General features: G+C 36.9%; 2 protein-coding genes across 4 annotated transcripts in view; one reads left to right on the forward strand and one right to left on the reverse strand.

Moving 5' to 3' along the window:
• LOC309484366 (uncharacterized protein) overlaps positions 1-25919 on the reverse strand; it is a gene marked incomplete at its 5' end in the record, with an annotated part of 167226 nt that overhangs the window by 125193 nt on the left and 16114 nt on the right. The gene's annotated exons all lie outside the window — the stretch shown is intronic.
• Positions 1-25919, forward strand: part of znf385d (zinc finger protein 385D) — an 84797-nt gene that overhangs the window by 53358 nt on the left and 5520 nt on the right. For 2 of the 3 annotated variants that reach the window (XM_082150109.1, XM_082150110.1), the window contains exons 4-7: positions 3466-3631; positions 20505-20786; positions 23596-23777; positions 24942-25043. In XM_082150109.1, the coding sequence (XP_082006235.1) occupies positions 3466-3631; positions 20505-20786; positions 23596-23777; positions 24942-25043 (732 nt within the window). The remainder of the gene's footprint in view (positions 1-3465; positions 3632-20504; positions 20787-23595; positions 23778-24941; positions 25044-25919) is intronic. The other variant, XM_082150111.1, reaches the window with a different exon arrangement.

The raw sequence follows: 25919 nt of genomic DNA on the forward strand, positions 1-25919 counted from the left end.
TGCAGGACGGGCTTCTCTTCGCTCGGGCGTTTGCTCTCGGCCCTCACCGCGACTCCTCTTCCGTGTCGTGCCTTTAATGAATGCTTGATTGCGGCACAGATTACACATGACATCTATCTGTGTCACTGCATTCTCCCCTGTGATTGGCCGACGAGACCAATAGCTGGAGGGTGTCGAGAAACACCCCATTTATCTTGGTGTTAAAGCTATTTTCATAATACTATCCCGCTCAAATGATGTGTTACTTACAAACCCCCGTGATATAAATCTATATGATTATGATCCATATCCCGCACTGCTATTTGTACAAATACAATATATCAAAAGAAGACTGATCTGTCATGACGTCTTATTGCTTTTCATAACAGTGTATCTGCCCTTAATGTCCTTATTAAATGACCTCTCTGGAGAGCAAGCTGGTATTGTACAGAAATGCATCATGAGAGGAATGTTAGCATGAAATATGTTGTTAGCAAGATATTGAACTGAAACTCAACAAGCGCCAAATCTGAGTGAATTTAGTCATGTTTTACTAAGAGACAGAGAATAGCTTATAAATTATGATACGGAAGATAATACAGTTTTATGGCCAGTAATAAATAATATTAAATGTTTTATTATTATTCCTAATTTATAATGTTTCAATTTAATTATTAGTTAGTATTTATGATTATTGTGATTAAAAAAATAAATATTTATTTGTTATTTTATTTTTTTATTTTTTTATTATATTCTAACTTACTCCTCAGTGAACAAAAATGCTAAATGTGTATTAATTGTTTTATAATTCCTAATTTATAATATTTTTTTTAAATGTAATTATTAAAATAAATATAATTATTTATTAGTATTTTTATTTTTATTTATATATTTTATTTATTTATTATTATTATTAGTATTTATTTATTACAACTTACTCACCATTAAATAATGGAAAATACTATATAATAATGCAAAATACAGTTTTATGACCAGTAATATACTTTTTATAATCATGAATAATTAACAATATTTTAAATAAAATCCAAATTAATATTTATTGCATCTATTTATATGTATTTATCTTATTATTTAATAAATAAAAAAACTTACCATTGGCAAAAAGTTTAACTTAAGCATGTGTGTCTTTGTTATTCACAATTAATTTTTTATAATCTATAATTTTTTTTATATTTATTTAATAATTTATAATAAATTGTGACTTTATTATTTTATATTAAAAAAATTGTGTTTTATTTAATATTTATTTTGTTTCTAACTTAATGGCAATACTGGAATTTAGTGTGTGTGTATTTTCTTGCATGCTTTTAAAATAACTAGTTATTTTTTAATATTCATAATATTTTATGCTTACTGTACATTTGTATTTATTTATATATTTATTTCTAACTTGCTGGCAAACATGTAGTTGTGTGTACGCTAGCATCTGTGTCTTTGTTACTCACATGCCGTTGTGTTTTTGCATATAGTGAGGTCGTCGACTGCCTTATTTATTGAAAGGAGTGTGTGTGCGTCTCTTGTAGTCTCCTCCCGCTGTTAGCAATGTCAGACGGGCGTCCAGGAGTTAGCGGAGAGCTAAACAAGGGCGATTAAAGGACGGTGTGTAAGGCCTGCTCAAACTGAGCCATAATAAAGCCTGTAAGGGAACATAACAATATCACTCCTCAGACAGGAGACTCGACTCGTGATAACATGCATCTGAGCTTATAATGTAATGCGTTACATAAGCATAAGATGCATTACTACTGGGTTAAACAGTTGATTATTTAATTATATATAACTTAGTAATGCATGAATCAGAAGTAGGTCTGTCAATCAACTGAAAATTATAGTCAAATTAATTATATGATATGCTGATTATTTCATCATTCCAGTTTTAGCCCGGCACTAAATGCTCTGAATTAACGCCGTGAATGTTTAATTAAAGTCATTGTCATTCTTTCCGGCACAAACACGTCTCCTTTATATGTAAATTAAGCTCATTATAGATTATAGCACCTTATTCACAGACGTCTGTGCTGTTCGACTGGTGCAATTAAAGTATGCTAGATCACACTGAATCAATATTTATTGACATATTTATCAAAGATATTAAATTACTGTTGCAGATGAAAACATTGAATTGACATCAAATTGCAAATTAATGTCTTGGGTAAAAAAATAAAAAAACAGACAAATTTATTGTCACTTTTTTAAAACTTAATTAATGATTGTTATGTTAATAAATGTTATGTTGTGTGTTTGTACCCTGTTGTAGTTGGCTGGTACAGTGTTAAAAGAGAAAAGAAACAAACAGAATATATATATATATATATATATATATAAACTGACCTTAACACATTTTTTTTTTTTTATATTATTAAAATATACTGGTGGTTATATATTTAAGACAGGCATATTATAATTGTAACCAATATATTGTCAATGTAATTTAATTATCAGTATAAGTACAATTTAATTATGTAATTATTATAGTGATCAATTTAATGTAACTATTTAATTTTCAATAAATATGAAAAATAAATGAACAATAATTGATATATTTTTAAATATTGTATTATTATGTTATATGTATATGCATATGTATAACCCTTGTCAAGTAATGATGATGAAATACTGGAAAGATTATAGTTTATAATAATTATAATTATAATTAAAAATTAAATGATGTAAATTTCTTTCTCCAATGTTTCAAAGCATCTTGGGTGTTAGTATTATCTCTCGTGTGATTTAGAAATTTTACTCGAATTTACTGACTTATCTCCCGAATATTATGTCAATAGGCTATTGCTTGGAAATGTCTTGTCGTTATTACAGGTCTAGCTGTACGATATATCATAAACAGAAGAATGTTCCTCACCGCATGCTGATATACATGTCCTCCATCTCCATCTATTCACTCTTTTTGTTTTTGCTCATCTGATGGTGTTCAGCTTTCTCTTTCTGCAGATTGTATTGTATGGTGTATAGCGATATGGCCCAGCACCCAAAATACTATCAAAACACTCCAACACAGCCTTCATTCTTCATGAAAGATTGATAAAAAAGCGCACAGGAAACAAAAACCCTGAAAAAATGATGTGCCAAATCACAGAGATGCCGACTCGCACGGGACTAATATCATCACAGGACCTCGATCATCTGCAGGGGAATTTTTACTTTACAAATGACAGACATGGCCGATTCACGCGGGATTAAGATCACAGACAACCTCCGCAATTATTACAAATGAGTAGAGGTCACCAGATAATACTAATCCCGTGCGAATATAGTGCAGGCTTTCACACACCCAGAGCTGTATTTGACTGGGCTGGGTTAAAGATGGCCGTCACATTCACCCTCGCTGGTTTGATGTCGACACACGTGAGCTTGTTTGCTCCTGATGGCTCTGAGTCTGGTCTGATGTTGCTAACACCTGGTCTGGGCTGGCCCTCTCCACGGGTTGGCCTGTGTTGTGTTTCCTAGAGCCAGGCATTGGCCCACTACAAAGGCACCAAACACGCCAAGAAGCTGAAATCCTTGGATGCGCCGAAAAGCCTCAAACACAAGAGTTCGCCGGTCAGCAGGGAAAACTCCGACAAGGATCCTCCTAAGAGCCTTTCTCCCTCCACCGGACACACTGACAGAAAAGGTAAGAGAAGAGGTGTAACTCACTGTTGCTGCTGCTCATGCTTGATGAAGAAACTCCGAACACTAAATATTAATCTGTTTAATGATGACTCAAATCTCGTGGCTTGAAGCAAAGCACGTTTCTTTTTTAAAGTGAGCATTTGCTTTTTTATTTATTTCATGTTTATTTAACAGGGACAATGCACACTAATAATACATATATAAATGTATAGTGTGCCAGAATCTGCTGTCCCTGGACAGATCTTAATATGTCACACCTAAAACAAAAGGATTGAAATAGTACATACAGGTTCATATGAATTTAATGATTGGCGGATGATAAAACAGCAAAAAATAAAATAAAAAATAATAATAATTAAAGACTTAAGGTGCATCACATTTAGCTTGTTCAGGTCGCAGGTAAAAAATAAAGTTGTTGCAATAATTTTGCATGCAATCTTTCAGCAAAAGAGCGTGTCTCATTGGAGTCAAAATGATGATTGGTATAAAGAGCTGTATTTAATTGCACAAAAAAAAAATGCATGTTGCAATGCATTTTTTTATACATTTTTCAAAGATTTATTGACAGTAAAATGGCTAAATAAACAGGCTTGAGGTATAGTCGCATACATTTACCATTGGTTGGCAAAATATCGCAGGTGACAAAAAAGCGTGACTGGATGTGATGAAATACAATGAGTGATAAATCATAAAATAAACATCCAAAGCTATTCTGCTGGCTAGCAAACCAACAAACCCTGAATAAATCATCAAAACAATGATTCATATAGTAAATAATCGTGCAAAATACAAAGCTGTATTTAATTGCAAAAAACAAATGCGTGTAAACAAATTTAAATTTTAAACTTGCGAAATACAATGAATTAAGAACTAAAGAAAAACTGATCCAAAGCTGTGCAGTCGCAAACAAACCAACCTAAATACAAACAGCCTCTTAATAATGGACAATTTTATACTATTGCCGATTTGCTAAGCTTTGCTAAGTTATGAATCTCCAGCCATGCAGAACACAAGCTTGAATCTGAAAGGAAATTTGCATAGGAAAATTTCTATTGCACAGGAACGTCCATCAGTTCTCTGATTTGCGCTGAAATGACTGGATTTAGCAGTGAGCACACCTTTACATTGAGTCAGATCTAAAGATCAGCAGCCGGTGGCATGAAACACCTGAGGTTGAGAAAACCCTGAGCAACAGTTCTGCTATGACTGAGGGTTTTCTCACTGTAACTGACGGGGTTTCTTGCATCTGCTCCCAGAATATCAGAAACTTGAGTCACCCAGAACGGGCGAGCATCTAAACGGCGAGTTTTGCATGAGCAAAAGACCGCTCCTAAAAATGTAAGAATCTGTTTGAGTTCTGCTATTTACTGCTGTTTTGTGCTACAGAGGAAACATTCATCATATTTCCCTGGACAAGAGTTGACCTCCTCCTCTATTTCTGTCACAAAGATCTCTCTCTGAACTGGAAACAAGAAATATGTTCCAAGAAACGGCTTAAAGGCCATAATTTCTGTCCTAGGCGTCTCTCAGTATAATATAGTTGATATTGCACCAGCACAGTACTTCATATTCATGTGCGCCGGTGGAAAATAGCCTGACGCTCACTTCAGGTTCTGGTTTTCATTGACCTCTCCTGGTCTTGATGTTCTTCCCCAGTGCAGTGAGGTTATATATCGCTCTCGTGGTTCATTATGACTCGTACTTCTGTTTCAGATGATCCAAAGTGTGTGTGTGTGTGTGTGTGTGTGTTGGGGATCCAGGGGTTGGCTATATTCTCTGCAGGATCACAGCTGGATCAGGCGGCTGGAGTATAATTGCACAGAATTGTGTACGCAAGCACATTGTGAGATTAGGTGCACTCAACACATGTCTGGAACCTGTTCTGGAACCAATAATTTACTCCTTCTTCTTTTTTGTTCTGCTTGTTTAAGCCCAGCAGTCAAGTTCGCCCAATAAAAAAGTCTATTTGTACTCGAACACCTGGTGTAATCTAATTTACGGCTCTTTAAAGCAAAAGTGTAGCCTGAAGTCAGGTTTGTCTTATAAAGCAAAGCCTCGTCTCGATGAGCCGGATGAAATGCCTTTGGTTAGACTCGTAGATGCAACAATAAACACATAAACACAAAAGATGCGCTGGGGTCAGCAGTTTGTGTGTTGTGCAGTTCATAATAACATGTTTCTGTTACGAGGAGTTGTTCTTGTCAACACTTTGGGGTGAATTCACTAAACCGTTGCAACAGCTAAAAAAAATACAGCAGAAACAAAGGATTTAATTGCACACAAAAAATGCATATAAATGCATTATTTATGTATTTTTTTGTGCAAAGAAATTTAGAAACACTTTTTTTTTTTACATCCTTTTTGTTTTACTGTAAGGAAGTCAAAATGACGACTCGTATACAGTTGTGGCCAAAAGTGACATCTTCACCCTTTATTCAAATATAAGTAAACATTTATTAAACATTATGTCAGCATATTGCGTAGTTGTGCTCGGAGTCGATTGTTTTGTTTGTGAAAATAACGCAATGAAACATGATAAATTGTGCTGACATCATTTCTGGCCAGGCTGTCATACAAACAAATTGTGAACGCATGCAAAAACAAGAGAGAACCAACTAAATATTAATTACTGATTATGTTGTAGTCAATGGATGATTTTTCATCTGAGCTTTTTGTTTTTGTGTGCATTAAAATAAGACCTGCAGCTGCAGGATCTTCTTCTGCCAAATCATTTTATCAGATAAATACTGTGTTTTAAAGTGTTTGGTTCTTCCCTCATATTTAAAATATTTAAAAAAATATATAAAACATCATAAAGGCCACTTTTGCATTCATTTTTTGTATTCATCTTTTTGCATTTACTTTTATTATTTCTTTGCATGCATTGTTTTTTTGTTTGTTTTTGATACAGTTTTGTATTTTGCTTCATTATTATCCAGTTTAAACAGGCACTAAATGTTCTAAAATAAGGATGCACTGTATTAAAGTAATTTTTATTCTTTCTAGTGCAAACATGCCTCCTTTCCAATGAGGCTCATTATTGATTGTGCCTTAATTATAAACCTCAAACCTCAGTGCAATCACAGTAAAGTACATTAGATTATGATAATGTGCATCCACTCTTTAGCACTCAGAACCGTCCTGCAAGATTGGGATTTGCACCAAGCCCACTGCAGGTTTTGTGTGTATACGTTTGCGTCATTGCCTAATTTGCATAAATGCGTTGCTAAAACAACTCGTGCACCACGTGCAAATAAATAGCACTATCAGCAGGAGCAATTCATTTTAGTCAATTCTCCCCTTTGGATCTCCGGAATGGAAACGCAGGGATCGGTGACCTACCTCTGCCGTTATCAGGAAACTAATCGAGCCGGTGTATTGTTTGCATTAATAAGGCTTGCGAATAAAGAAAGGCACCGTGACCCAGTTGAGTACGTGATCACGCAGGGCCAGAAAACCTCCCGATAAATCACACCGAACGCAGCACAACACCCGACCGATTCGCAGAGTTTGCGGCGAGCCGGGCGTTTGTTTGTCAAAATGCCACTCGGTAATGAATATTAATGTGCGGAGATGTCAGAGAGATGAATTGTGGGGGCGGCTGAAAGCTGCATTATCTCCAGTTTATTTGCCGCATGTAATGAATAGCAGAAGCTCAGACACTAATAGATCGGCTTCAGAGAGCAGAAAGAAGCGCTGGAGATACTTTAATGCGTTTAATTCAAGGTTCTGGGTTTTTTTTCTCCCATTAAATAACAGTCAGGATTGGGAAGTGAATAATGTGTGGGAAGAGAACATGTATACATTTGACTACATGTTTTGGAGTTGTTTGTTATATTCCACCTTCATGCTTCTTCATTCTTAGTGAATCTCTTGGCTCGGGGCTTGTCTATAAACTCTAGCATGCAAATTATTTTGGACCTCGCAGTAAACACAGACTACAGGTCGTACAGGTCTGGGTGTATTTGAGAATAAAATGTTTATTTTTGAATTTACATGTATTCATTCTTTACTTTAAGGTTCAAAGTTCATTTATACAAACATACAATATCTATATATATATATATATATATATATACAGGTTGGTCTGAGTATTTCAGAAATTGCTGATCTACTGGGATTTTCATGCACAATCATCTCTAGGGTTTACAGAGAATGGTTTGCATACCAATGTTATGGTTCTAGTAACAGTAACTCAGATAACCACTTGTTACATCCGAGGTCTGCAGAAGAGCATCTCTGAACACACAACACGTCAAACCTTGAAGCAGAAGAACTACAGTAGCAGAAGACACACACCAGAGACACTCCTGTCAGATGAGAACAACAAACTGAGGATACGATTCACACACACTCACCAAAACCGGACAATAGAGGATTGGAGAAACGTCGCCTGTTCTGATGAGTGTCGATTTCTGCTGTGATATTCAGATGGTAGAGTCAGAATTTGGCGTGAACAACATGAGTATGGATCGGTCCTGTCTTATATCAGTGGACCAGGCTTGCTGGTGCTTTAACGGTGTGTTATATGTTTTCTTGGCACACTTTGTGCCTCTTAGTACCAACTGAGTATCGATAAAGCGACCTGAGTATTGTCCATCACTTTATGACCACAGTGTATCTTCTGATGGCTACTTCCAGCCAGACCTCCATCATCTCAGACTGGTTTCTTGATCAGGACAGTGAGTTCACTAAACTCAAACGGCCTCCACAGTCTCCAGATCTCAGTCCAATACAGCAGGTTTGGGATGTGGAGGAACGGGAGATTCACATGATGGATGAGCAGCTGATAAATCTGCAGAAACTGCATCGTGTTTGTGTGTGTGTGTGTGTGTGTGTGTGTGTGTGTGTGTGTGTGTGTGTGTGTGTGTGTTGTGGTAGATTGTTGGGTCTCGTCTACAATCGACGTCCCCTAACGTCTGCAGTCGACGTTTAGTCTATACTCCAGTGAGTCTACAGTCGACTTCAGCTGAGTCTAATCCTATACCCTAGCGCTTGTGTCGGCTACACATCGACGTCGGCTGAGTGCTAATACCTGTTCCCTTAACTAGCTTACTTTCTGCGCAGGAATAATCGACAAACAGACCTCAGCAAATGTCCTCTAAATGCTTTAATCACGGCCGGAGGATCTCAGACAAATTCCAGTGAGAATCCCACCAGCTAACACGAATACAACAGTTTTTATAGAATAGGGAGATATGGCAAAATGACATGAATTTGATTGGTTCTTCATATGCAAACCCTTCTGTTACTAGGTAAAGCAAACTTTGTTTTAATGATTACTTCATTGTTAATCATAAGGTTCTAACCTAGTCATCTGTGTAGTTTCATTTCCCATATTTGTTATTTTTACACTCACACAACCAAAGTAAAAGGGGTATGGCAAAAATACAACATCCAAAAACACAGAACAGAACGTTTTAGTACATGGTGTTTAGGGTAAAAAGGGTAGTAAGGTTAGATGTTAGAAACATTGTTAGTTTAATATACAGTTTACTATTTTATTAATTAAAAAATCTATCACAGTGTAAATAATTAACCTTAAGAATAATACTGTAACGTCCCATGTATCAATAATTGTATTCCTTAAAACTCATCTTTGATCACCAAAATGACATATTTAAACGTTTTTTTCCTTGAAAAAAATGTCTTCATGCCTTAAAATATCTTGAATGTAACTCGACACCCTTGCCTCATTTAGTATGCGCAGTTCTATGAATATGCAAAAAAAGCTAGTTTACTTTCGTTTCCCTACTGCATCTAGAAAAATCAAGGCAAGAAAACCCAGATATAGCGAGACCACAGACTTATAATAGAAAAATGCAGCAAAAGTAAGAACTTGTCAAAGCTGAAAATAACATCTAATCAGTGAGACGGCAGCTCTGTCTGAGAGTTCGGTCACGGTGCCGTCCTGTGATCTGATGCTCGAGATGGACAGAGAGAGAGAGATGAGAAGATGAGTCAGCAGTGTGTGTGTGTGTGTGTGTGTGTGTGTGTGTGTGTGTGTGTGTGTGTGTGTGTGTGTGTGTGACGGAGATGCCTCCATCTCTCTGTTCCAGTCCAGTGCCGTAGGAAATGTACCCTGATATTAGCTATTAAAGAGCGGATTGTCAGGGGAGGGACGCCTGAGCTGTACAATACAGGCAGAAGGAGAAGAAGAGACGAATCACGTGATTCCCGAGGAAGAGACCCGCGTCGAGAGACGTATTCGGGAGGGACTCGTTTTCCCGGAGGACGGTAGAGAAAATTGGGTAACACTTTATTTTACAGTGTCCTTGTTGCATATGTTACATGTACTTACCGTAGTAATAACAGTAAACTATGCATAATTACATGCAACTAACCCTCAATCAAACCCTAATCCTACCCTAACCCTATAGTAAGTACATGTAGTAACTTAATATTACTGAGTACTTAAATATATAATTACACTGTAACAGTGACACCTTAAAATAAAGTGTAACCGAAAATTGTTTCAGGCTTATGGTGAAACGCACTTGAACGGCACCAAAGTCGTAAATACGAGTCGGAAGCTCTGGATTTTCTGTAAGAGTTTGGGGCGTTTCAGTGAGAAAATTATATATATATATATATAGTATACTTCAATACTTAAATGTATTTAGCAGTGATATTGTCAGGCTTTTCTGTTTACAACGAAGTAAGCTAATTGCCTGCAAAAAATATGATAGCATTGTAATATAACAATACATAAAGATAAAGTTTAAAGCGGCTTCGTAAATTAATTAAAAACATAAAGCACAACGCACCGGATGCACATTCTTTTTTCTTAATTTTCTAGAAGTGTAGAGTTAAAAACCTTGCTGTATATTTGTGTAGTTAATTAAGAGATGGTGAACCGCCATCTTACTCCGATGAAACACGACTTCCCAAATCATAAATATGAACTTCCCAGGAGGACTTGAATGCATATTCGTAATACTTTGTGATTTTAATCCAGTCCGAATCTGCCATTCCTGTTTCTCTCACAGAACCCATATTGCATTGCAAATTTCCTTCTGTTTTCCAGTCAAACTCAAACTCCTCTGAGAAATTGAGTCCTGTCCGAATGCGAATGTCTGCGATTGCCGATATTGCATTATGCTAAAGCTTCTCCTCATGTGTTTTTTGACCGGATGTGCACCAATCTTCCGCATGTTTTCATTTCAGTATGAAATTAACAGAGGCAAATCACAGAAACTACTAAAACCCCTTTTCACAGATGAAGATATTTTCAACATTTACAGAGGTTGGTCTGTGATTTTCTTGCTGTTCGAATCCAAAAGGTCTCTCTTTTTTTCATAAAAATATGGACTCTGCTATATTTAGAAAGATTTTTAGAACTAGAACTATATATTTATCTTGATAGTTATCATTCTTGGTCCTTCGGTCTGTGAAAGAGCAGTGTACATTTCTTTTGGGAAGAGAGAATTTCAGTCATCAGAAAACCTGATGTGTTTTTCTCAGCGTCTTCACTCAGCCTTTCACTAGCCACCGGACTGGAAAAAACCCTTACAAACACACAATTACAGTCAGTCAGAGCTGCGAGAAACACACAGATCCACAGATTTTCTTTTTATATTTTTGAAAGAAGACTCTTCTGCTCAACAAGGCTGCATTTATGTGATCAAACATGCAGTAAAAACAGTAATATTGTGAAATATTATTACAATTTAAAATAGCTGTTTTCTATGTGAATATATAGTAAAGTGTCATTTATTCCTGTGATCAAAGCTGAATTTTCAGCATCATTACTCCAGTCTTCAGTGTCACATGATCCTTCCGAAATCATTCTAATATGATGATTTGATGCTCAAGAAACATTTATTATGATTATCAGTGTTGAAAACCATTAGTGCAGATTCAGATCTTCTGGGGGGAAACAGTGATACATTTTATCTGGATTTTTGATGGATGGATGGATGGATGGATGGATGGATGGATGGATGGATGGATGGATGGATAAATGGATGGATGGATGGATGGATGGATGGATGGATGGATGGATGGATGGATGGATGGATGGATGGATAAATGGATGGATGGATAAATGGATGGATGGATAAATGGATGGATGGATGGATGGATGGATGGATAAATGGATGATGGATGGATGGATGGATAGATGGATAAATGGATGGATGGATGGATAAATGGATGGATGGATAGATAGATAGATAGATAGATAGATAGATAGATAGATAGATAGATAGATAGATAGATAGATAGATAGATGGATAGATGGATAAATGGATGGATGGATAGATAAATGGATGGATGGATGGATGGATGGATGGATGGATGGATGGATGGATGGATGGATGGATGGATGGATGGATGGATGGATGGATAAATGGATGGATGGATGGATGGATAGATAGATAGATAGATAGATAGATAGATAGATAGATAGATAGATAGATAGATAGATAGATAGATAGATAGATAGATAGATAGATAGATGGATAAATGGATGGATGGATGAATGCAGCATTCATTTAAAAAACAATGAAATCCTCACTTTATTTGATCAAGGCTGAGGCTTCATGTGACAAACTTGTGAAAGTATTAGTTTTCACTGAAGTTCTCAGAGATTAAACCTGTCTCTCTGTCCTGACCAGCTGTGACCGCCTTGAGCGGAAGGACATTTTGTTGATTGCACCATAAAACTTCATGTGCCCAAAATCCCAATTGTACATGAAACATCCAATAACTTGAGATTTTCTGTGACTCTGAGTGTCGTGTCACACACCAGGTGTGTGTTCAGTGTGGACAGATAAATTGCTAGTCACAAGAAACCTGTGGTGTCGCGTTGCTTTGGACGCAGTGTCACAAATGACCTCCTTCAATGGTGTTTCACAGCGGCTATCACTCTGTATTAAATATGGCACATTTCTAAACGATATTTAGGGCAATTAATAAAAAAACATAGGTCTGACAGGAATGTGTGGCCCTCTGGGACTGATTTCACAAGTCAGTGTGATTCATAATGGGGCGTAATCATTATAATTAGAGGGCTTAATCCAGCATCATGGTGAAAATGTAATCAGAACTCGAGGGAACTTTCTGATTAGTTGGTATAATAACGAGGGTAGAAGGATTATTGAGACGTGAGCTTATTACTGCCTGTAATTAAAGAGCAGAGATTGCCAGAGTGTTCAGCTATATCAGGAAGAGTGATAGAATGATGCTCTGAACGGCATGATGTAGGACCTCTTTGGGTTATATGTCATTCTTCACTGGGTTACACAACAACACACACACACACACACACACACACACACACACACACTGTCGTTCAAAGGTTTGGGATCGGTAAGATTTTTACTGTTTTTTAAAGAAGTCTCTTATGTTCACCAAGGCTGCATTCATTTGATAAAAAAAAAAAAAAATGGTGAAATATTATTATAATATAAAATAGCTGTTTTCTATGTGAATATACAGTAAAGTGTAATTTATTTCTGTGTTCAAAGCTGTATTTTCAGCATCATTACTCCTGTCTTCAGTGTCACATGATTCTTCACAAATCACTCTAATATGATGATTTGATGCTCAAGAAACATTTATGATTATTATCAATGTTGAAAACAGTTGTGTAAATTTTTTTCAGGATTCTTTGATGAATAGAAAGTTCAAAAGAACAGCATTTATCTGAAATAGAAAGCTTTTGCAACATTAAACACCACCCTTCAAAAGTTTGGGGTCAGTAAGAATTTCAAAAAGAAATCAATAGTTTTATTCAGTAAGGACGGATTAAATTGATCAAAAGTTACAGTAAAGACATTTATAATGTTACAAAAGATTCTATTTCAAATAAATGAAGTAGAACTTTCTATTCATCAAAGAATCCTGATTTTTTTTTTTTTTTTTGTCCATAACTGTTTTCAACATTGATGATAATAATGAATGTTTTTTGAGCCTTTGTGAGTGGAAGAGACTTCTTTTAAAACCATTACAAATCTTACCGATCCCAAACTTTTGAAAGGCAGTGTATATTAATTATGTTATGCAATGCCGTTCAGGAGTTAAAGGATTAGTTCACTTTCAAAAAATGTTTTGCTGATAATTTGCTCTCCCCGATGTCATCCAAGATATCCATGTCTTTCCTTCTTCAGTCGAAAAGAAATTAAGGTTTTTGAGATAAGACCCTTATTTCTCGACTTGGATCGTGTCGAGACTTTGAAGCTGCATTGAGACCGACATTTGAACCTTCTGTGAACATTGGTATAGTTGGTTGCCATTGAAGTCCATTCTGTGTAGAAAAATCCTGGAATGTTTTCCTCAAAACCCTTAATTTCTTTTCGACTGAAGAAGGAAAGACATGGATATCTTGGATGACACTGGGGAGAGTAAATTATCACCAAATTTTGTTTTGAAAGTGAACTAATCCTTTAAGTGTGTCCAGAAGTGTCGCAGAATGATTATTGACCATAGACTGTAAAAAAATATGGACGTAGTGTCCGTGACGTCACCCGTGGGTTTCTGAAGACCGTTTTTGAAGCCTAAAGTGGGCGTGGCCGACCGTCGCCATCTTGGCAGCGTGTCACTCCCGAATTTATTTATTTTTACAGTCAGACAATGAGCTGAGGTAACGTGACGGCTAACAGACAGCAGACAAACGGCTAATGATGACTAATGACCACAGCAGCGGGAATCCACCTGTCACTCAAAAGTGGACACACCCTTAACTATGCAGAAATTTAAGGCTTAATATCATTTAAACGGATGAGTTATAAAAAAATTCACCCCCCTCACAGTCGTCATGAAGGGCAACATTAGCTGTATAGACCAAAACCACTTTTTGCATCAGGCTGTAAACATGTGTTTTTCTGCTGTAAAGTTGGGCATTTTAACATGGAGGAGATGCAGATTTGACCATAGACAGTATAAGAAATGGACAGAGTCATCTCATTGGAACTCAATTGAGACAAGTGAAGCCCATTTTCAGCGATTTTTTTAGGACTTCCGTTCCTGACGCGCAGACTCAAACTGAGCTTGACGACGTAGATGTGACGTGAGCAACCCGTCTGTCCTCTAGTGGCTGTGGCATGAGAAATCTGAATCATTCCCTTCCGAATCTTGCAGAGACGGAGAGCGTGAGTAGGAGCTGTCCATGAGCTACGAGCAGGAGAAACTTTTGCTAGGTATTCTGATGAATTATTTTGTCATTTTGCCTCCACGTCTCCCCGATTGCCCGATTATGCTTCTCCTCCTGTCCATACGGTAATCTCTCTACTGTGCGACAGAGAGTCGTGTGGTTATGACGCAATCGTTAGCCTACTTTTACAAAAACTGTTTTTACTGGGCCATAACGTAAGATACAAGGTAATGGAGCATTTTATACATTGTCGTGTTTCTTTAGAAATAAATAATGGACAAATGGAGTCTTCAAACGCCTCAGATGTAAAGTTATTCACTGTCAAAGTGACGCCAAAATGAATGGGAGTCAATGGGATGCTAACAGCAGGTGAAGTTCTGCTACAAGATGGTGGCACGCGGCCGGCTTCAACTTCCGGTCGACTTCCTTCCCGCTTGGATTTGACTCACTTCTGCAGCCAGCCTCAAGTGGCCAGTTGATGAATTGCCGTTTAATTCACTTCCGTGTTGGTTTCAAGAGAGAGACAGGGAGGTTGCCGCTTGTTATTGACATGGAAATGAACTACATGGAATGAGGAAGCTGCTCTGTCACCGGGAGAGAGCCGAGTGATCAAGGCCATTCTGGTCATTAATGAGGGACCATTGATCTCTTTGTCTTTCTCCTTGGTTCGTGGTCCATCTGTGTCTCTTTCTCCTTGTTTTGACGCACAGGTCAGCTCACTGTGGCTGTAGATCATCCCCACACTGACAGACAATCAAAGCCGTCTGTACTCTCTCAAATTACACTTTAATGACTTATTTTCACACACAAATGGTGCTCAGATTGATCACACATCGTAGTTTGGGTTGTGTCGGACTTCCAGTGATCCGGGATTCAGGAAAACGAGGCTAATGCTCAGGTCAGCGCCTCATTTACTCTTTATCTGTCTTTCAAGGTGAATCTCCACAGAAACCGCAAATGACTTTGTGGGCTTTTTGACATTAGCAGTAAACTGATTAATTCTGAGCAGAGACGTTTTAAATTGCCTCTTCATGACCTACATTCCTTTAAATTAAAGAGGACCTGTTATGCTTTTTTTAAAAGTTCATCTTTCTTTAGTGTGTAATGTTGCTGTTTGAGCATGAAAAAGCTCTGAGTTCTTCTCTATATCAGTGTTTCTGAACTCCTGAAACGCCTCCATTGTAGTCTTGAGTTTCTTCCGGGAACGAACACGTCACAATATTCCTCATTTAAATAATTAATACGCAGAATAAAGGGGCGGGGCCTGGTTGAGTTAGTTAGTAGTGTGTTAAACTGGTGGTTATGGTAAGGGGCGGGACATTTCCCAAACACACTCGAAGCGCTCGACCAATCACAACACACTGCTCTAGCCGACCAATCAGAGCACAGTGTGCTTTTCAGAAGGCGGGGCATATTTTGCTGTCAGTCAATTTTCATCAACCTCAACTGAATGTGAGAGAAAAAAAACCGTGCAATGCAAAATAGTATTACGCACGTCTTTCTATTGCATTATCCTCTTTGATTGTAGAAACTTACACTTTACAGTGCAGTACAGTAGTCTGATTCACACACAAATGACTCATTTGAACCAGTTATTTTCATAGTCTGTCAAAAAGACATTATTTTGGATCCCAATCTCTTCTTGTCCGAAATGTGACCTCGGATAGTGTTTTGTTTGTTTAATGTATAATTATGACAAATTATCTGAAGGGTTTCCTCAAAGTACCAACATGAATCATTATGAAACTGGAGTCATTAAGTGGAATCTGATTCATAATTAGTTAAATTACCTGTGATTCACACTCCTATTGAAGACGGGACAATTCTTTCCAGATGATGTGCTCTTTCATAAACAACATCTTGGCACCGTATGTGTGTTGGCACACACACACACACACACACACACACACACACACACACACACACACACACACACACACACACACACACACACACACACACACACACACACACACACACACACACACACACACATATATTTATATATAACATTTTCAGTAACTGAAGTAAAGCTGAAAAATACCACTAAATATAGATTCAAAAATGTAACCAAAAATATAGTACTATATAGACTGAAATAAGTCATAAATATAATATAAATATAATATAACATTTTTTAAATGACAAAAGCACAAAAAAAGAACAAAATTACTAAAACTTAAACCAAAATGAGAACTGAAAATGTAAAAATATATAAAAATAAAAGCTAATTATTATAATAGTGTGTAGCCAATACTAAAATAACAGTGTTTGCTGAGATGTTTCAATTCAGATATTCCTATGTTACATGTTATAACATAGTCAGTTGCCTTACTGGTTGACATCAGCTGTTATGACTGGTTTGTTGGTTTGTTCCGTCCAAACGCTCATCCGTAGAGCTTAGAGAAGCTTTGAGAAGAGCTCTTTTGGGTTTGTTTTGTCCACGGCTCTTACTTACAGTCGACTGAAGTGTTCGTGTCGCCGCTGCTGCAGATTTGATAGAAACTGGAGTGTAAATGAAGTTCTCGGTGCCGAGCCGTCACGGTCTGCGATGCTCCTCTGCTGGGAGAGAAATGCCGAATTTTGCCAGTCCACAGCTTTCAACAAGCTAATCTCCTTTAGCCAGCCGGTGAGCCTTTCAACATGGATGAAGGACTCCGGGTCCATCACTTACACAACAAAACTATATGTGCAAGACTAATTGATCTCAGCTCCTGCGTCCCTTCCTCTTTTCTTTTACATCAGTCCAAAGAGGAGCTCTGGGAAAAATAAGAGACTCTACTTAACGGGTCACCAAAATAGAACGACATAATTCAGTATCGATTGAGTCCCCGGGGTCTGAAATGAAGAGAGCCTCGGTGTTATTACTGTACAAAGAGTTCAGACCCCTCTCACATCGATCTGAGCGCCCTGCCAAAGCCAGAGCTCATCTGGGGAAAATCAGCAGCACTTTATCTTATTCTGTGCAATTAATTTCCATGTCGACCGCATTAGGTAATATTGGCGCGTGGCGCCATCGATCTCACGATTTGACACAGTTTTTTTTTCCAGCATAAATAAAGGAAGTCTTCAAAATCAAAGCAAATTCAACAGTGGAGGGGAAACTCAGAGAGAGAGAGAGCCGTCTGATGCATTAGTGTGCTCATGTATTATTAACAATGGCAGGAGCAAACGAAGGAGCCTTTAGAGGTCACCAGGTCATCAGTGACATCAGCGTTTGTGTTTGTGCGTCTGCTGCTTATTCATCCGAAACACAATCCAACACTCGTCCATCCAGTGGACAATATCATGTGTATATAATTAGAGAAATCTGATTTGCATTTTCTCCTCAATAGCATTCAGTGCAATGCGCTTCAGTTTGAAAAAAACTGTTTCTTTGTTTGTTTAGCAGATCAATTAAATACAAAAATTGTAAAAAGGTACTTTATTAAAAATTAAATTCATATTCTATTCATATTTGAAACTTGATGAATGCAAATCTAATCATCATAATGATGAGTCAGAATTTATTTCTTTGTTTGTAATATAAATTTATATACATATTACTGTTGCAGATGAAAATATTGAATAGACATAAAATTACAAATTAATGTCTTGGGTTAAAAAAAATAAACAGACAAATTTATTGTCACTTTTTTTTACTTAATTAATGATTGTTATGTTAATAAATGTAATGTTGTGTGTTTGTACCCTGTGTTGAAGTTGGCTGGTACAGAGTTAAAAGAGAAAAGCAACAAACAGAATATATTTATTTATAAAACGGTTAGTTCCAATCCTTGATTCTGATTGGTCAATAGCTGTGCTTTATTCACGATAAAACACGGCTATGACCGCTTCACCCAACGGTTCTATTTATCACTGCGCCCTTAGCAACACCCTTAGCAACCACACATATCAACATAAACATAGAAAAAAAACGTAAGAATTAAAAAGGCTAAAATGTTTAAAGTACATTTTGATTTACTAGGTGGCATGACGATGGATGAGTGGTTTGAGGAACAATTTGGAGAGACTTCTACAAATATGAACCATCATGCTGAAGTGCTGAAATGTAACATTGATACATTCGAGAAGACTCGTAATGAAAAAAATTCCGTACAGCAAACCCAGTGGGCAGTGAAATGTGAAGTTAACCCTGCTGACAGTGCTGAGACCCAACTAAAGAGAACCGCGTTAAAGGGATAGTTCACTTTGAAATTAATTTTTGATATGTTTTAGCTTACCTCAAGTGCATCCAAGATGTAGGTGTCTTTTTTTCCGCAGTAGTTTCAATTTTGATATTTTTAGGTCAAACCGTTCTTGTCTGTCAGTCATATAATGCAGGTCTATGGTCACTGTCTCAAACAGCATGCACAGAGTCCAAATTAAAACAATTCCCCGTCGTCTAAATTAAACAATTCCCCATCGTAAGTACACATTGATGGCCTAAACACATCTAGTGTGTATATATCTATGCACCAGTCTGCGTACACGTCAGATCAGATCACTTGGACATGGCTGTGTTCAAGAGGTAAAAACGATATAAATACTGTTCGTTTTCTCACACAAACCGCTCGTTTCGTGTCTTAGGCCATCAATGTGTACTTACGATGGGGAATTGTTTAATTTGGACGACGGGGAATTGTTTTAATTTGGACTCTGTGCTTGTGTTTTGAGATAATGACCATAGACCTGCATTATATGACTGACAGACAAGAACGGTTTGACCTAAAAATATCAAAATTAAAACTACTGCGGAAAAAAAGACACCTACATCTTGGATGCCCTTGAGGTAAGCTAAAACATACCAAAAATGTATTTCAAAGTGAACTATCCCTTTAAATATCACCACAGTGGAGCCGACTGAAATGAGACAAATATTTAATGCGTGCACAATAAACAGAGATGTTCAAATAAATTTAAATAAACAACAATAAAAAAAAGTATCTCTTGTTAGGCAGCATTTTAGCAACTAAATTAATAACATTAATAAAATAGATTAAAGACCTAACTGTTATCTATCAAAATATGTGCCCTTGTGTTTTTATTTAGGCTATGTAAATATTTAGTTTAGTGCAGAGAGAAAATAACGGAATAAACCAAAAAAATGTACGTTTCCTCATGCTGAGAGAGAAGCTATGCCTATTAGTGTGAGGAAATTTCACAAATATTGTGTTGTAAAAAATAAAAAGAATGAGACAAAGTTTAAGAACGGTTTGTTGTTTTTATTTGAGCTTTCATGCATATTACACATGGAACGTTGTTGTTCACGGTCAGGGACTATTTTTTCTAGCGGAAGGAATGCTTTTATTGGTTTAACTTCATGAAAGTTGCACTAATAATTATATATTTTTTTACATATGTTCGGGACAAATATATGTACTGTTAGACCCTAATATATAATCAGTCCTAGAACAGTTTCACATTATGAAACACTTGAGTCCCAAACAAAAGACTCAACAAAAACAGTAAAAATGTAAAACGTAAAGTCCCTTTGTTGTCAATCATTTTATCCCTTAAAACTCATCTTTGATCACCAAAATGACATTTAATTTTTTTTCCCTTAAAATAGCTTGAATGTAACTCGACACCCTTGCCTCATTTAGTATTTGTCTTTGGTTCACTGCAGTTTAAGGAGAAAATACTCAGCAATGCTGTCGACTTATGAATTTACACATGCTTTGTCTTAAAGCGTATTAAAAACACCACATAGACATATAAACAGCTTGATTTTCACTACAGAGGGACTTTTAAAGCAAGACCTGCCACTGTATAAACTGTAAAGCATTGAAACACTCAGGTGATTTGTGCTTGACAGGTGGAAGTCCTGCACCGGTGTCCCCTTCATCGCCCTCTTCTGCCCCGCTGACCGGCCCCAGCGTCGACCCCTCAGAGCCGGAGTCTTCCTCAGTGTCAGGAGGAGAGGACGGTCTCTCCATCACACCCAGCCCGCCTGAGCCGGAGGAGAACGGCACCGGGACGAGTCCAGAGACGGAGGAGGAGAAAGCCCTGCGTCTGCTCTACTGTTCTCTCTGCAAGGTGGCCGTCAACTCGGCGTCACAACTCGACGCACACAACACCGGTGAGCAGCTTCTCAGAGCGATTCACATCGAGAACACCAAGAGTAAAGCCAGATCTGTTCTTCCTCAGACACAGGGAGACATTTAAACTGTGTTTCTGCGCCCATGAAGGGCACTTCGAGAAGGGGAGTGTTACGGCCCCTAACCAGATATGTGACCCTGGACCACAAAACCAGTCACATGGGTAATTTTTTAAATTGAGATGTATACATCATCTGAAAGATGAACAAATAAGCTTTCCATTGATGTATGGTTTGTTAGGATATGACAATATTTGGCTGAGATACAACTATTGTAAATCTGGAATCTGAGAGTGCAAAAAAATCTAAACATTGAGAAAATCTCCTTTAAAGTTGTTAATTAATGTTCATGATTGTGCAGCATTCACTCACAGAAATAAATGTTTCATATATTTACGGTAGGAAATTTACTAAACATCTTCATGGAACATGATCTTTACTTAATATCCTAATGATTTTTGGCATAAAAGAAAAATCGATAATTTTGACCCATATAATGTATTGTTGGCTATTGCCACAGATATACCAGTGCGACTCGAGACTGGTGACGTGATCCAGGGCCACATACTGTATAACTCGTTAGTTTGAATAAAACAAATAATGGGTACGGAGCGAACATATAAAAGAGTCACAGAGACTTGATGCCATATTCAAGACGCCAATAATCCACGCCTTTGTTTACTTCAATAACATAAGAAAAATAGAACCAGAAAACAATACAATTCACACAGAATGTTTACCAAAACATATGAACAAATAAAGACCAATAACAATCCAGTAAACTGGTAGGGCAGCTATAGGAAGAACAGAGAACGCCTGGCTTACCTGGCTCTCCATAACACGAAACAGGGGATTCTTACCAAGTGTCATTGGTAACCTCGTAATTCCATTGGCTCCTCAAACTGTCAGTCAAACCTCATAGCTCCACCCACCTCTATCGTGAATGAAGTGCACTCGTCTCTGCTTGTTTGCAATGCAAGGGTAAATAAACTGGTTGTTTAAGTGCAGCGTTTTCTTTACTCAAGAAACACTATATATATGTAAAGGCTAATGTTTTATGTATTTGAGGAGCGGAGAAGAGTGTCTTAGTTAAACGTGTCGTTGAGTCATAGCCAGTCTTGTCTTAAATAGCCTGTGCGAATCACTTCATCTTTAATAACATGAGATTTTGGCCAAATGACAGAAAATCTGTAAGTTGATGAAAGCGTAATGCGATGCACTTACTGCCTCAGATCCGTTCCAGCGCCGGACAAAACACAAATGTCCAATTATCTGAGCTTGATTTTGGTTATATAATGATGCATACAAGTGTTTGACCATATATAAAGCCACAATATAAACTTTGACGACGCAGTGTTTAATCATTTAAAAATACAGTGTTTATAATACACTTCCTGAAAAGTAGAGGTTTGGGAGATACGAGGTTTCCGTCCGACAGCGACGACATACAGAAGGGTTTCAGAAGTACAATCTTTTTTCTTTTCTTTTTTAAATGCATTTGTTTTATATATTTTAGTATTTTGTTGTTGCTTCGGTTTTATGAAAGCAATGTCACTCAAGGTTACAGTGATTTGTATCATGGTAAGAAATCCAAATTACTGTAACAAACTGCTACTTGTTAGCACTTTAATTGAAACTCAAAGAGAAAATGTAGTTTTTAAAAAACAAATTAAAGTACTACTAAAGAACTACATTACCCACAATCCTTAGCAAATTCCTACGTTTGGCTAGTTGGGTTGTGGGGGCATTTCTCAGGCTAATTAGGTTGCGTTCGCTAACATTAGGATACTGTTCAAAAGGTTGAGGTCCGTATTTATTTATTTTTTAACAAGAAATTAATACTTTTATTCAGCAAGGATGCATTCAATTGATCAAAAGTGACAATAAACAGTCTAAACACATGTATAATGTCACAAAAGATTGTATTTCAAATAAATGCTATTCTTTTGAACTTTCTATTCATCAAAGAATTCTGAAGAAAAAAAAAATGTCACAGTTTTACTGTTAAATGTTTCTTGAGCATCAAATCATCATATTAGAATGATTTGTGAAGGATCATGTGACACTGAAGACTGGAGTAATGATGCTGAAAATTCAGCTTTGATCACAGGAATAAATTACACTTTACTATATATTCACAGAAAACATAATATTTCAGAATTTTACTGTATTTTTGATCAAATAAATAAGAGAACATAAGAGACTTCTTTAAAAAGCATTAAAACATCTTACTGACCTCAAACTTTGAGTGTTCACAGAAAATAAGCCCCCGCCACCACAACTACCTATTTCTCTCGTTCCAAAACACTTCTCGTTCCAGATGAATGTTGTGATGTGGAGCAGCTTTATTTGGTTCATGGTTTGGAACTTTTGAAAGATAAAAAAACCCAAAAAAAAACATGCTTATGGAGAAAATGAATCATGAAAATTCTTCTGAAACCAAAGCCGGCGGTCACAGCGGCTCTTTCGACATTATTTCATCCAGTGGATCTATTTTAATCTTTTTCAGTCAAAATTAATAGTTTTGTACAGAAATAAGTACATGTGCATAATAAGCTAATTTCAAGTACTAAAGCAAACGCCTTTAAAAGGTTTTTAAGATCGACGAGAAACATGCATTCACTAATAGACATAAACTACTCAACCGTGTTTGCCACAGAAACACAACATGGAAATGAGATGCATCACCACCAGGACAGCCCCGTCCAGCCCTCACGGTCGTGTTTGCTCTGGCTGGCGGTGTATCATTAAGATGATGAATGTTTTGAATCTGCCATGTTTTGTTCCTCAGGCACCAAACACAAAACCATGCTGGAGGCTCGGAGCGGGATCGGCTCCATCAAATCCTTCCCGAGGACTGGGCTGAAGAGCAAACTGGCTACTCCCACTAAAGCAGACACAGGCCTGCAGAACAAGACATTTCACTGTGAAACCTGCGACGTGCGCGTCAATTCAGAGACGCAACTAAAACAGGTGATGCTGCGTCCATGCATACAGATACAGATACACTGCTGGTCAAACCTCTGGGAGCAGCAAGATTTAACTTTTTAAAAGAAGTCTCTTAAGCTCACCAAGGCTGCATTTATTTGATTAAAAATACAAAACAAAACTGTAATATTGTCAAATATTATTACAATTTAAAATAACTGTTTTCTATTTTAATATATTTTGAAATGTAATTTATTCCTGTGATCAAAGCTGAATTTTCAGCATCATTACTCCAGTCTTCAGTGTCACATGATCCTTCACAAATCATTCTAATATGATGATTTGACTTTTATCAATGTTGAAAACTGTTTTGTACTTTTTTTTTTTTTTTTTTTTTTGATTTTAAATGTCTTTACTGTCACTTTTTATCAATTTAATGCATCCTTGCTGAATTATTTTACCCCCCCCCCCCCACACACACACACAATTTTTTTTTGAATTACCCCAAACTTTTGAACATTAGTCTATAATGTTACACAAGCTCTCTATTTCAAATAAATGCTGTCCTTTTGAACTTTCTATTCATCAAAGAATCCTGAAACTAATAATAATAAACGTTTCCTGATCATCAGATCATCATATTAGAATGATTTCTGAAGGATCATGTGACACTGAAGACTGGAGTAATGATGCTGAAAATTCAACTTTGATCACAGGAATAAATTACATTTTAAAATATATTAAAATAGAAAACAGTTATTTTAAATTGTAATAATATTTCACGATATTACAATATTCTTTTTTTAATTTTTTATTCTTTTTAATCAAATAAATGGAGCCTTCATGAGCAGAAGAGACTTCTTTTAAAAACATAAATATATATACATGAGTATATATATAAAACAATTTATTTTACTTTTTTTAAATAATCTATGGATGGTTGGTTTAATTCTTTATTAATAATGTTAAATATTTTATGGTTGGTGGTTAAAAAATGTATATATTTTTTTATATCTCATTGGTTGATGAGTTGTTTTGCACAGAAAAAAAAAAACCAATAGATTTTGGTGATTCATAAAAAAATCTGCAGTGAAAATGGTGTTTTAATTTGATCTGAAAAGTTACATAACATTAAGCGTTGTCAGACAATCTGTGAACTGTGTCTGTCAGCTCATCACATCTGTGTCTCTTTCTGTGTTTGATCATCAGCACATCAGCAGCAGACGCCATAAAGACAGAGCTGCGGGGAAACCAGCCAAACCCAAGTTCAGTCCGTACACCAAAACCCAAAGAGGACCCGCCAAACAGCCCGTAGGTTCATGCTTTCTACCACAGGCGCAGTGAATACAGCTGCAATCTGGCCCAGAGGTGTAGAGTACCTGAAATCCCCCTGTAGTCAATCATTTTATCCCTTAAAACTCATCTTTGGTCACCAAAATTACATATTTATGTTGTTTATGTTGTATAACTTGAAAAAAGCTTGAATGTAACTCGACACCCTTGCCTCATTTAGTATACGCGGTGCTATGAATATGCAAATGAGCCCCGCCTCCACTCACTCACTCAGCTCAGAGATCCACTGGTTGACGATCACACGTTGATCTGATTGGTTACAAGGTAGTTTGTGACGTCAGAAACACCAGCGATTTCAAAGCGTGTGTTTGAGACTGCCTTTGGTTCACTGCAGTTTTAAGGAGAAAATACTCAACAATGCTGTCGACTTATGAATTTACACATGCCTTGTCTTAAAGCACATTAAAAACACCACATAGACACATAAACAACATTAAAAATTGGATTTTCACCACAGGGAAGTCAAGTAGAGATGCCTTACTGCAAAAATGACTCCATTACATGCAAATCACCAATTCCAAACACACTTGAGTCTTGAGTATCTGGTTTTAACAGTAGGCTACTTAAGCATTTCACTCATACTGAACGTAGGCTCAAAGATGCACTAGTTCTCAATGCCAGTGAAAAACAAGAAACAGCTTATTCGTGAGGAGAGCAAATCAAAATAAAACTAAACATCTCTTAGACACAACAGCCTATTAAGCGCCTACAAACACTTAAGTCTCAGTTAAGTGCTCAAAAAGGCCACTAATAAACCAATATAACAGAGAAATTAAATAACTGAGTGTCTATTCACACTAAGCCTAGGCTATTTACATTAACTCCGCCCACTGA

The sequence above is a fragment of the Leuciscus leuciscus genome (assembly GCF_965113295.1).
Source record: "Leuciscus leuciscus genome assembly, chromosome: 20".
Lineage (NCBI taxonomy): Eukaryota > Metazoa > Chordata > Actinopteri > Cypriniformes > Leuciscidae > Leuciscus > Leuciscus leuciscus.